General features: G+C 36.7%; 1 protein-coding gene across 1 annotated transcript in view; it reads right to left on the bottom strand.

Moving 5' to 3' along the window:
* Nucleotides 1–7,577: 7,577 nt before the first annotated feature.
* The window catches only part of LOC144967409 (uncharacterized), a 76,880-nt gene continuing 72,066 nt past the window's right edge, over nucleotides 7,578–12,391 (bottom strand). The window contains exon 8 of the mRNA XM_078904575.1: nucleotides 7,578–12,236. Coding sequence (XP_078760701.1) covers nucleotides 9,570–12,236 — 2,667 coding nt within the window. The 3' untranslated portion in view covers nucleotides 7,578–9,569. The remainder of the gene's footprint in view (nucleotides 12,237–12,391) is intronic.

The raw sequence follows: 12,391 nt of genomic DNA, 5'->3' as shown, positions 1-12,391 counted from the left end.
TTCCAATATGCTTTCTGTCTTTGTTTTGGAATTAGATTACTTTTTGTCCTGGCCCTGGCAGGAGTCTTAGCTGGGAGGGAAACAATCAAATGCATAGTTATTGTTTTGGGAGATGATATTTTTTCCCTTGTAAATCATCTCTCTGTTATTTATTATTATATTTGTTATTTTGAATGTATAATGTAAGCATTTGAGTGCATCCCTCTTTGTTGGATTTTGTGCTTGTGTCCGGATGAGACTTATAGGTGATCTCAAACTAAGTACATTGGTGGTATGCTCTTGGAATCTAAATCTGATCCCTATTTGTTCCCAGTTCCCCTATGTCTTACTTTTTCTTGGGTGCTTTAATTGTAATTCTAGAACTTTTTACTATCCCATTTTCTTCCTTTTTACTGGTGCTAATATAACCAAATTGTGTTGCAAGCGCCGTAAAACCCTTAAAAACAAAAACAAAACAAGAATGGGACGGGGTGGGGTCTTAAGACCTCCCATGGGGGACTGGGTGGGGTCTTAAGACCACCCATGGGGGACAGGCTGGGTTCTTTTGACCTCCCATGGGGGACTGGGTGTGGTCTTTTGACCTCCGATGATGGTCAGAGGTTACTTGAATTGTTTTCCATCCTATATACTTTCCAAGTTGCTCTTTTTTCATGGATTATTTGGGGTTTGTCCTGGCCCTGGCCAGATGCCTTAGCTGAGAGGAAAACCATCGATTATACAGTATTATGTAGTTATTAGAAATGATGTATTTTTTTTCTTTGTAAATCATCTCTCTGTTATTTACAGTGTTTGTTTTTTTGTAAGCATTCAAGTGTACTCCTCTCAGTGGGATCCTATGCCTGAGACTCAAGTGATCTTAAACAAATTACATTGATAGCTTATTTTGCTTTTGGAATCTTCTCCACTGGGTGGGGTTGCTGACCTCTCATAGTGGGCAGGGAGGCACTTACTGTGTCTCTATCCCCCTATGTTTTCCAACATGCTTTCTGGCATTGTCTTGGAATGAGATTACTCGGGTTTGTCCTGGCCCTGGCTGAGTGGGAAACAGCCAAATGTATAGTTATAGTTTTGGGAGATGATATTTTTTCCATCTCTCTGTTATGTATTGTTAGTTATGTATTTTGTAAACATTTGAGTGTGTTCCTCTTAGTGGGATCCTGTGATAGTGTCTGGATGAGTCTTTTAGGTAATTTCAAACTCAGTACACGGATAGTGTGCTCTTGGAATCTACATCTGTTCCCTGTTTGAACCAATTCCCTGTTGTCTTCCTTTTTCTTGGATGCTGGGTGGGGTTCCTGACCTCCCATAGTGGGCAGGGAGGTACATACTGTCTTCTATTCCCTTATATCTGTTTTCCAACATGCTTTCTGCCTTTGTCTTGGAATGAGATTACTTGGTTTTGACCTGGCCCTGGCTGGGAGGGAAACAGTCAAATGCATAGTTATTGTTTGGGGAGATGAAATTTTTTTCCTTGTAAATCATCTCTTTGTTATGTATTATTATATTTATTTTAAATGTATAATGTAAGCATTTGAGTGTATTCCTCTTTGTTGGATTTTGTGCTTGTGTCCGGATGAGACATGGGTGAATCTACATCTGATCCCTATTTGTTCCCAGTTCCGCTTTGTCTTACTTTCTCTTGGCTGCTTTAAATTTAAATGTAATTCTAGAACATTTTACTATCCCATTTTCTTCCTTTTTACTGGCACTGATATAACCTAAATGTGTTGCAAGCGCCGTAGAACCCTTAAAAACAAAACAATTCTTGGATGCTTTGATTGAAAATCTAGAAAATTTTGACTATTCCATTTTCTTCTTTTTACTGGCGCTGAAATGACCTAAATGTGTCTCAAGGGCCGTAAAACTGAAACCCTTAAATGGAATGGGATTGATTGGTCTTGTCCTGGCCAGTGTCCTTGGCTGAGAAGGAAATGGTCAAATGTATAGTTAGGATTTTGGGAGATATTTATTTGTTTGATTTGTAAATAATCTCTCTTTTCCGCATTGTAATATTTGTCTTGAATATTGTGTTTTGTAAGCAGTTGTATTCCTCTTGGTGAGATCTTGGGCTTGTGACTAGATGGAACTGTGGCGATCTCAAGGACAGCACATTGATTATTGATATTTTACTCTTGGGACTCATTTCCTGTTTCTTTTTTGGTCCAGTCCCCTTTGTTTTTCCATTTCTCAAGTCCTTTTATTGTAAATCTAGGTTTATTTATTTCTACCCCAACTTCTTCCTATTTTACTGGTGCTGAAATGACCTAAAATATGGCAAACGCCAGACAATAACCGTTAAAAGCTTAAAAAAAAAAAAAATAGCCCTCCAGAATGATTAGGCCCATGGAGCCGGATCTTATCCCGGTTTCTATAGCGTGAAACTGGCAATAACAATTGCTTGCCCGATAGGACACGAGACTTTTATCACTATCACAAAATACTTTCCACCAGAGCTGACATGCCCAGCTACCCATTTACTGCTGGGTAGACAGGGGATCAGAAAAAAATCTCAACTGCACGAGTGCTCTATCAACTGAATTAACGGAACCCCCAACAAACTAAAACTAAAAAGTCAAACTCAACAACAAGACACTGCATTGATTCATTTGTTTTCTTTTTATATAAAATTAATGATGCTTTCATTTGACAGCAATGGAATGTTGGAAGTACAAAGTAACCATAGTACAAACGGACGTTTTTTTTAAAGGACAAACTACAGGCTATCCTATCATTTTTCAAAACTCAAATTATCTTCACTTTTCCCTCTGTGTATTTACAAAAATATGATTACGTTGGTTTATGTATTGGCATGCTGCCAAAAATGAACTTTGAAATTTGAATCGTACACATTGTGAATGTTGAACTTTACAATGAATGATCGATACATTTTAAAAGTCTATTTTTTTTTTTTATAAACCACTTTTGAAGTAACTTTGTCAAAATATTTGTATAGTGAGGAATAGCAGAGTCATCCTTAAAACACACCAAATAATATTTCATAAAATCGTTGAAATTCGATATTAATATAAATTTTGTACAGTCAACAGTAGCCTCTGAAAATTTTAAAAATTGTATAAAACTATCAATTGGATCAATTATACAAATACCTCATTTGAAATGATTTATCATATTTTTTTTCCCCCAAAAAATCATTTTTTCAACATGTTAAAAAAGCCAATCAAAATTTAACATTCTCCGAATTTATGGAGTAGACTTATCAAGTTATGGAAAGCTAGAGGGTAGGAATATCCTGCTATTCCTATGACAATCATTTGCCGGGCTATGAGATTCTCATCTAGGAAGAGACGATTTCTAATGGCCTACAACTCTTCTACTTTTATCTTTTTTCCCCCTTTTTGTTCTCATATTTTGGACCTCAAAGAGTATTAAAATATGAAAAATCATACTGGTTGAGGTTGGCAAGCTTCTCAATTTGTACCTACAGATTCAGACTGCTGCTTAAGTCTAGCAATGTTAAGCATTCGGTGGCCAGATGGCAACGGTGATTGTGAAAACGTCTGGTCTGGTCAAACGTAAGGCACTCTTTTCACACCTTACCCCACTCGACTCTGGTGTGAACGAGTATTTTGTTAGAGGCAGTGACGGATATTGTAATAGTGTTGGTGCAAAAAGAATGCCTAACAGATGACCAGCACTGTATGAAATGGAAATAATAGTTCCATATGGCCAATTGGTACAATTAATGAAACACCATGAGGCAGATTGGGCATGAACGATCCATGGAAATGCACTTTAAAAATGGTCACTAAAAATATATAAATTGTGAAGAAAAAAACCCCAAACAAAATGGAAGTACAAATTACGTAGAAAAGCTCATAGAAACAGTTGGATGGTGAAATGGACAAACTGGGTTATTCCGTTGATTAAGGGTTTTCAAAAATTTATTTGCAGGGGCTCCTGATAGCTCAGTTGGTAGATCACTTGCTTTACAAGAAAAGGGACCGAGATCGATCCCAGTGAAGTCGAAAACAAATTTTCTGTCCACCCAGCAGTGATTAGATTGCTGGGTTTGTTAGGACCAGTGGAAAGTACTTTGTAGGTAGACACATGTCCTATCCAAAGGGTAGAAATTAATTGCTATCATGTTTTTAAGCTATAGAAATAAGCCAGATGAACCCCGGCTCCTCGGGCCTAATGGCTACGAAGGACTAGATTACCATTCATTGTGTGCCGATAGAAACTTGGTTGTTTTGAAAAATAACAGCATAGCCCATCTGTCCTTAAGATCATCCAACTCGTTTTATTAGAATGTACCGTCAACTGGGGGGGGGGGGGGGGGTAAACTTTGCCTTTGTGATTTTGGAACTATTTGAATAATCTCACTTTTGGTGTTAATTTTCCTGGTGACCTCCTGCCCATCATGGGAGGTCAAAAGAGCCCATCCAGGAAACTAGATTTCTCCATTTTTCCAAAATTCAAGAGGCAAAATTTCCCCTCTCGACAAAGTTACCCAAGGATTGACGGTACTGTAGTCACAACATTCATTATTTGTAGGTAAAACAGACATTCATCAAGTATCAAAACTGTTTGTTTTTTTAAAAAAAAAAGACATCCACTGATGACAAAAAAAAAAATGCTTATAACAATTTTGACATCAAATCTCACACAAAAATGCATTCTACAAAAAGCACCTTATTCAAACCACATTAACCCACTGACATTTTAGAGAAATCTATTTTATACAATTTGTATTACAAATACTGTACAACTAAGAATTAATGAGAATGTATTCCAAAGTTAATTATTGACAATATATATATATATATATATATATATATATATAAAAGAATGTTGGGTTTTTTTTTTTTGGACTGTTTTAGTCAACATTCAAAGCATCGTACCCACTATCAATGACTTCAGAACAATTGTTGAACCAGTAGCCTTGGATTTGTAAATAACAATGAAAATGGACAAAGTGTTCAAAGATATAAAATTCTATGAAATCAATGGAATGATACGAAACGAATAACATTATCCAGATTGATCAAATCATATGAATTAATATATATTTACAATTTGCTGCCATTGGATTTGTTTTATAAAGGCACTATAATTGTAATAGAGGAAAAAATTAATAATTTATATTCTATTCATAAAATATATTATGGTACAATTAAGAAATTGTAAACATGTAAATATATATACCGTCACAACAATATCAGCTGAATTAGATAAATTATATTTTTTTTCATCATTTTTTTATGGGAGAAAAATATTGCTAATTCTTTTATTATTTAAAATTTTGGATGGAATTATAGATGGGAATTGTATTCTTAAAGCTTTTCCCGGACAGCACCAGCCATTTGGAATGAGGTGGACCAATACGCTTCAACAGTCATGTCGTCACTTCCCTCGTAATGACGCATGGTAACTTAGTAACTGGCTTTAAACTATCGGAACAATGGCAGACGCCATTATGAAATATTTGTTTGTTTGTTTTTAAGGGTTTTACGGCGCTTGCAACACATTAAGGTCATTTCAGCGCCAGTAAAAAGGAAGAGAATAGGATAGTAAAAAGTTCTAGAATTACAATTAAAGCACAAAAGAAAAGGTAAGACAAAGGGGAATTTGTTCAAATAGGGAACAGATGTATATTCCAAGAGCACACCATCAAAGTACTTAGTTTGAGATCACCTAAAAGTCTCATCCAGACACAAGCACAGGTCCCAACTAAGAGGAATACACTCAAATGTTTACCAATCATATAATATAATATGTAAACTAAACATAATACAATGCATAACAGAAAGATGATTTACAAGGAAAAAAATCATCTCCCAAAACTATAACTATACATTCGACTGTTTCCCTCCCAGTCAAGGAACTCCGGCAAGGATCAGGACAAAACTAAGTAATCTCATTCCAAGACAATGACAGGAAACAATTGGAAAACAGGTATGGGGGGATAGAAGACACAGCATGTACTTCCCTGCCCACTATGGGAGGTCAGGATATGAAATATTTCTCCGACGAGCATAAAGGTGTATCCAGAGGAGAAAAAACATTATAAATATGATCATGTTTTGACTATTATACATTCTGATCACAAGACATCAAAAGTTCTGGCCAGCATGGAGAATATAAAGTACTGATTTTCTTTGTTTAGAACCACGACGTGACATCAGACTATTGAATTCAATTGTCTAGGTGATACTAAGCTGTTTGTTTTGTTTTTAAGGGTTTTACGGCGCTTGTTCGTTTTGTTTTTAAGGGTTTTACGGCGCTTGCAACACATTTAGGTTATATCAGCGCCAGTAAAAAGGAAAGAAATTGGATAGTAAAAAGTTCTAGAATTACAATTAAAGCACCCAAGAGAAAGTAAGACAAAGGGGAATGGGAACAAATAGGGATCAGATGTAGATTCCAAGAGCATACCACCAATGTACTTAGTTTGAGATCACCTGTAAGTCTCATCCGGACGCAAGCACAAAATCCAACAAAGAGGAATACACTCAAATGCTTACATTATACATTAAAAATAACAAATATAATAATACATAACAGAGATTATTTACAAGGAAAAAAATATCATCTCCCAAAACAATAACTATGCATTTGACTGTTTCCCTCTCAGCCAGGACCCCGACGAGGGCCAGAAAAAAATCAAGTAATCTCATTCCAAGACAAAGACAGAAAGCTTGTTGGATAAGATATAAGGGGATAGAAGACACAGTATGTACCCCCCTGCCCGCTATGGGAGGTCAGGATCCCCACCCAGTTACGGCGCTTGCAACACATTTAGGTTATATCAGTGCCAGTGAAAAGGAAGAAAATGGGGAAAGTAAAAAGTTCTAGAATTACAATTAAAGCACCCAAGAAAAAGTAAGACATAAGGGAGCTGGGAACAAATAGGGATCAGATGTAGATTCCAGGAACATACTACCAATGTACTTAGTTTGAGATCACCTATAAGTCTCATCCGGACACAAGCACAAAATCCAACAAAGAGGAATACACTCAGATGCTTGCATTATAAATTGAAAATAACAAATATAATAATAGATAACAGAGAGATGATTTACAAGGAAAAAAATATCTCCCAAAACAATAACTATGCATTTGACTGTTTCCCTCCGAGCCAGGAGTCCCGGCCAGGGCCAGGATAAAACCAAGTAATCTCATTCCAAGACAAAGACAGAAAGCATGTTGGAAAACAGTTATAAGGGGCTAGAAGACACAGTATGTACCCCCCTGCCCACTATGGGAGGTCAGGTACCCCACCCAGGATACTAAGCTTTTAGAGGCTGTGGATTGTAAAGAGTAATAAACAAAAATGAATATAACAGCTTAAAAAAAAAAGAAGAAGAAACACAGAATATTTCGGGCTCAAAACCCTTCTACTTCTACGGCTAACAGCAAAAACATCGAAATTCTAAGATTTTTATTCAGAAAGGATGTGCCGGTTTTTCTCTGTCATGGATCTGTTTTTTTAATCATGTATTTATGATTTCATTGGATTTTTTTTTTTTGGTCATTGCCTGAAGAAGGGTTTTGATCCCGAAATGTTTCGTATTGGTATTTTGTTCTTTTTTTTTGGACCTGTTACAGTATAGTCATTTTTTATTATCTATTTTCGTTTATTAAATTGAAGCTTACATTCAATTTCACATTGTTATTCATGTATAACATTGAAGGTTATTCTAGAACTTGTAAGATCAGTTGGTATCATCTACGTGTCTTTGAGATCATAATGAATTAAGGTGAGTACCACAAAGTCCCAGACTAGTGAGTCGTGGAAGTAAAAGTGAATGAGTCCTATGATATTTCTAATATCGAGCATGTTTGTGAAAACGATATGAGATGGATGTAGAAGCATAACTTGACGCATTAGGAATTGTATTCCTCAAATAAAAAGTAATTCCAAAACCTTTAAGTTTCAACAAATTGGAAATGGACAGTAACAATTACTTGCTTCCAACTAGACAGGACAATAATTTATAATTAAAAAAAAAAAAGAGAACATAATATAATAACCAACGTGCACTTATTTGCAGGTCTGATAACCCAATTCCTTATGGGCTGATTGTTGTAATGGAAATCTAAAAAAATGCCGCATTATATTGTCCATTACAACAATGTTAAACTAGGCCCATAATTGGGTTCGGATGTCAGACTTGCATATATTTGCACATGGATAATAACCAATCACTATAATAAGACGGAGGACATTTGATGCAACGTTTGATAAGCGCTTAAGCAAGAATCAATTTAACAATTTGAATTTTGTAAAGATCATTTAGCAAAACCAACGAAGAGTTTCTATTGAACTGTAGTAATATGACAGAATCTGTCACCGAAATAACGAAACATCAATAGAAATTCCGTGGCAATGCCTTTGACCTTCACAGATTACATAGCAATTACTATGATTTGTGTCTTCATTCAATTTCCTGATGTTACAAAGTAATTGGGTTTTAGCTGATTCACATTTTGAAAAAAAATAAGTTTCCTCTTTCAGCAAAACAACTTTAACCTTATAGAAATCAGGTTAAACAGAATCCATGGGCCTTATGAAGACTCATTAATGAATAAATACTAACCAATTAAATTTTTTGAATTACATAGAAAACTTCCACCACAAAACACTGTAACATGTCGAGCAATTGCTTAAATACAATGGTGTAAACAATAAGTAGGATTTTTTTTAATGAATCAAATAAATAAATATTGCTCAATGTTTCAACACAGCGCTCCAGGCTCTTTTGAATCGGAGATAATTAGAAAAACAATTTTTAAGGTTAAAAATTAATTAATCACAAAGCGTAGACTTAAAGACAATAAATCTGTTCCTTTAAAAAAGGAACACTTAGCAGCTACATCGTAGGTTTCCTGGTCAATTTATAATTATTATTTTTTAATTTCTTTCTTTTTTTTTACACATACATGTACCATCAACGGTCTAAATTATTTACCCTGTTAAAACACAACAAAAGAATTATCACATGGAAAAAATCAACAAAACAAAAGCAACAATAACATGAAAGTAAATCATAACAAAAAATCAACAAAATAATTTTTAACTCCCCCTTTGTTCACATGAATAGCATCAAATGTGTTCAATTTTCACTCGTCTTGAACACCAAAGATTTAAGTTGGGTGTCAACATGATAATAATCAAGACAAAATACTTGCTGCCAGTTTGGAGGGATCTAGAATCTACCTTTGGGTAGTGATACCTAATTAACCGGTTAACTGCTGTACTCTGAAAAAAAGCTCGGTATTTAAAAATTTGGTCAGAAAACCCATCCCTCAAATAACGGATAGCTCAGTTGATAAACTGTAAAGCACTTGCTTCACATGCAAATGGACTAAGATTGATGCTGTTGAAGTCGAGATATTTTTCTGACCACCCGTCTACCCAGCAGTGACTGGGTAGCTGGGTCTGTAAGATCTGATGGAAAGTACTTTGTGATAGGCTAACATCCTTTCCAAAGCATAGCAAGCAATTGCTTTTGTCCATTTAATGCTATAGAAACTGGGATAAACTCTGGCTCTATCGGCCTTATGGCTCTGAATGACTACAATAATTCAACAAATAAAATCACATTTCAACTGTCACCCTTGCTTCCTCCAATTGATTTAATTGTCGTTTTTAAAGTACCTAAAAACCCAGGCTTTTCATCGCTATTACGACGACCTTGAGAACCTGATCGTCTGTTACGAGTTGGTGATTTTGACGAGCGTTTGTAATTCATTAGATAGGCAGTCTCTGCCGCGAGGGCATCATTGGATTCTGTCTTTGTTAAAGTTCTAATGGAAGTGATGGAAGGTGGGCGGAGGGATTCTTTAGATGCTCTTATGTCCTCACGACTTTCAAAAATTGGATCGAATCGAATATAAGATGAAGACTGGGTTTTTTGTTTCATTTTGTTGTCCTTGGAATTTGATCTGGCCGACTGTCGTAACTGAACAGCTGGAGACTGACTTGGTTCCTTGACCGATAACCTTTTCTTCGAATGGACGGTTTCAGGGTTGGATTGATTTGTAGGCTCCAGATTTGAATCAAAACTTTTTAGCTGGTCAACGTCTGTTATTCCCATACGTCTGGCATCCCTTGTCCCACCAGAAGATCCTGTCCACATATTATTGTAGAAATCCATGCGACTATTGAAAACAATATCCTCCTCTGCCGTGGCAAACCGGTATGAACTATTTCTTCCTGGATTGCTATTTTGTTCAGCATTTTCTGAGTTTTGCATTGCACAACGATAGGAATCAGCCCTGCTAAAGACGTCTGGATCAAAGACAGAAGCTGGAGTCATAAGAGCACTTTGTGGAATTTTTGAATTAAGCGATGAAGAGGAAGGAGTCAGTGTGGATAGAGATTTGGTTAAAGTACGACCTCCTTTGGATGAGACAGTGGAAGGATTAGCCGATGATGTTGAATGTGATCTTGTATTATATTTACTATTGTTACACTTTTGTCTTTCTCCTTCTTTGACTTTAGTTGGAATCAATTCTTTTTTGGAGAGAAGGCTTGTTCTGTCGTCATATTCAGACAATTGAGCTGCTCGATATGAATCTGTTCTTCCTGCTGAGCTGTTTGATTTTAATGATTCATTTGAACTACCACGTAGAAGTACAGGCCGGGTGTAATCTTTGTTGGAATTTTGTGAAAAGGGATGTTTAGACGATGAGGAGGATGAACTGTGAGAGCTGAGTGAATCGTTAGAGTGACTTGCTGCCAAAGGCTTGACTATTGATTCAACTTTGTTTGATGGATGATATTTGTGATAGGCAGACGGAGAATTGGAAATTTTGGATGGCTCGTTATTCAGTAACGGTTGCTTAATCTGTGGAACTTTGGAATTTGAATTGGAAGAAATTGGATTATTGTAGTTGGAGGAGGAAGAGGAAGATGGTAATGAAGATCTATTGGAAGCTTGCTGAAAATCATAAGACGTAATAGAGTCTTTGTGTGTCAGAGTTGACTGGTTGGCATTAGCAACAGAAGGTGTAGATCCAAACCCACTGTCTGTTGGGCTCAATAGATTGGCGTTGCCACTCATACGCCTTTGGCTGGCATTATCAACATTGTTTCTCGTACTACTAATGTTATTGTTATTATTGCTATTATTGTTGTTGTTATATTCAGCTTTGTTAAATTCTTCCACTGCCACAGGACTACTTCTGCGTCGTTCAAGATAGTTGGCCGATTGCTGAGTTGGGTTTCTGTTCTGGTGACTTATTCTAACTTGGTATTTATTTGCTGCAGGTCCCCCAGACCAGGATGAGTTGTATTGAAATGAATTTGATTGGATGCCGTTTTTCTTTGGACGCCAGGAGCTGCTCGAATTGTCCTTACTGTCTGACCAGCTGTTTGATTTGGACATTCTTGGCGTGGATGTCGGATAACCAATACGAGATGAATTGTTTTGATGGTGATTGTTGTTGTCACTAGAGGAAGACTCGCTGCTGTATTTGTATTTGGAATTTATTACAATGTTATTGTTGTAGTTCTTATTGCTGTTGTTGTTGTTGTTGTTGTTAAGTCTATCATCAAATGGCACATGGGGAGGTTTGGCATTGTTTTGGCTGTTGTGGTGAGAACTTGAATTAGATGGGTGTTGATGTGATGATGATGATGATGATGGTGGTGGAGGTAATGGTGGTGATGCTGCTGATGGTGAAGGGTGTGAGAGTGATGGTGCTTGTAATAAAATTGGTGGTGGAGTGATTAACGAAGCATCTGGTGAATCTTTTAATTCCTTTGCTCTTGAATCGTTTGGAATAACATTTAGTTTCAATGATGTGGAATCTACATCTGATGGGGGAGCTGAGAGATCATTGAATGACGGCATTCCTTTAGTGCAGTGTAAAGTTTTATGTTGACGAACTGGCGTTGGCAGGGGAGTGACATTAGGTGTGTTGTCAGTGTCCCAGTTAAGGGACAACATAGATCCAGATGTTGTAGAATCTGTTTCGCTGACGTGGGTTAGACTAGCATTGTCGATATCAGACAGGGCTATGGTGCTGGTACTGCCTTGGATGTCTGCGTTTTTGTCCAAGAATCCCAGTGGTTTCGTGTCTTCCAACCCGTAAAAACTATCCTGAGATGGGTTTTCAAGGAAAGATGAAGAAGACGACTGGTTGTCTGGGTTCGAGGTCTTTTGAGTTTTAGAGGCACTGGCGCTGTCAAAGTCTGGAATCAAGGATTTGCTGGAGTTTGCTATTGGCGTGGATGATGACACACGATTCTCCCATTTCTTGGAATTCTGCAAGGACAAAGGAAACAAACAAATAATTTCAAATGAACTGAAAATGAGTTGGTTTTTTTAGATTGACCCATAACAAAGCAGTTTTGGGGGGGGGGGGGGGGGGATGGAACTGCATATATTTATATTTTTATGAACAGATAGTAATTAAAATT

Source organism: Berghia stephanieae, chromosome 3 (assembly GCF_034508935.2).
Source record: "Berghia stephanieae isolate SIO BIC M18660-M18661 chromosome 3, UCSD_Bste_1.3, whole genome shotgun sequence".
Classification (NCBI taxonomy): Eukaryota; Metazoa; Mollusca; class Gastropoda; order Nudibranchia; family Aeolidiidae; genus Berghia; species Berghia stephanieae.
This window is presented reverse-complemented; position numbering and strand designations above follow the sequence as displayed.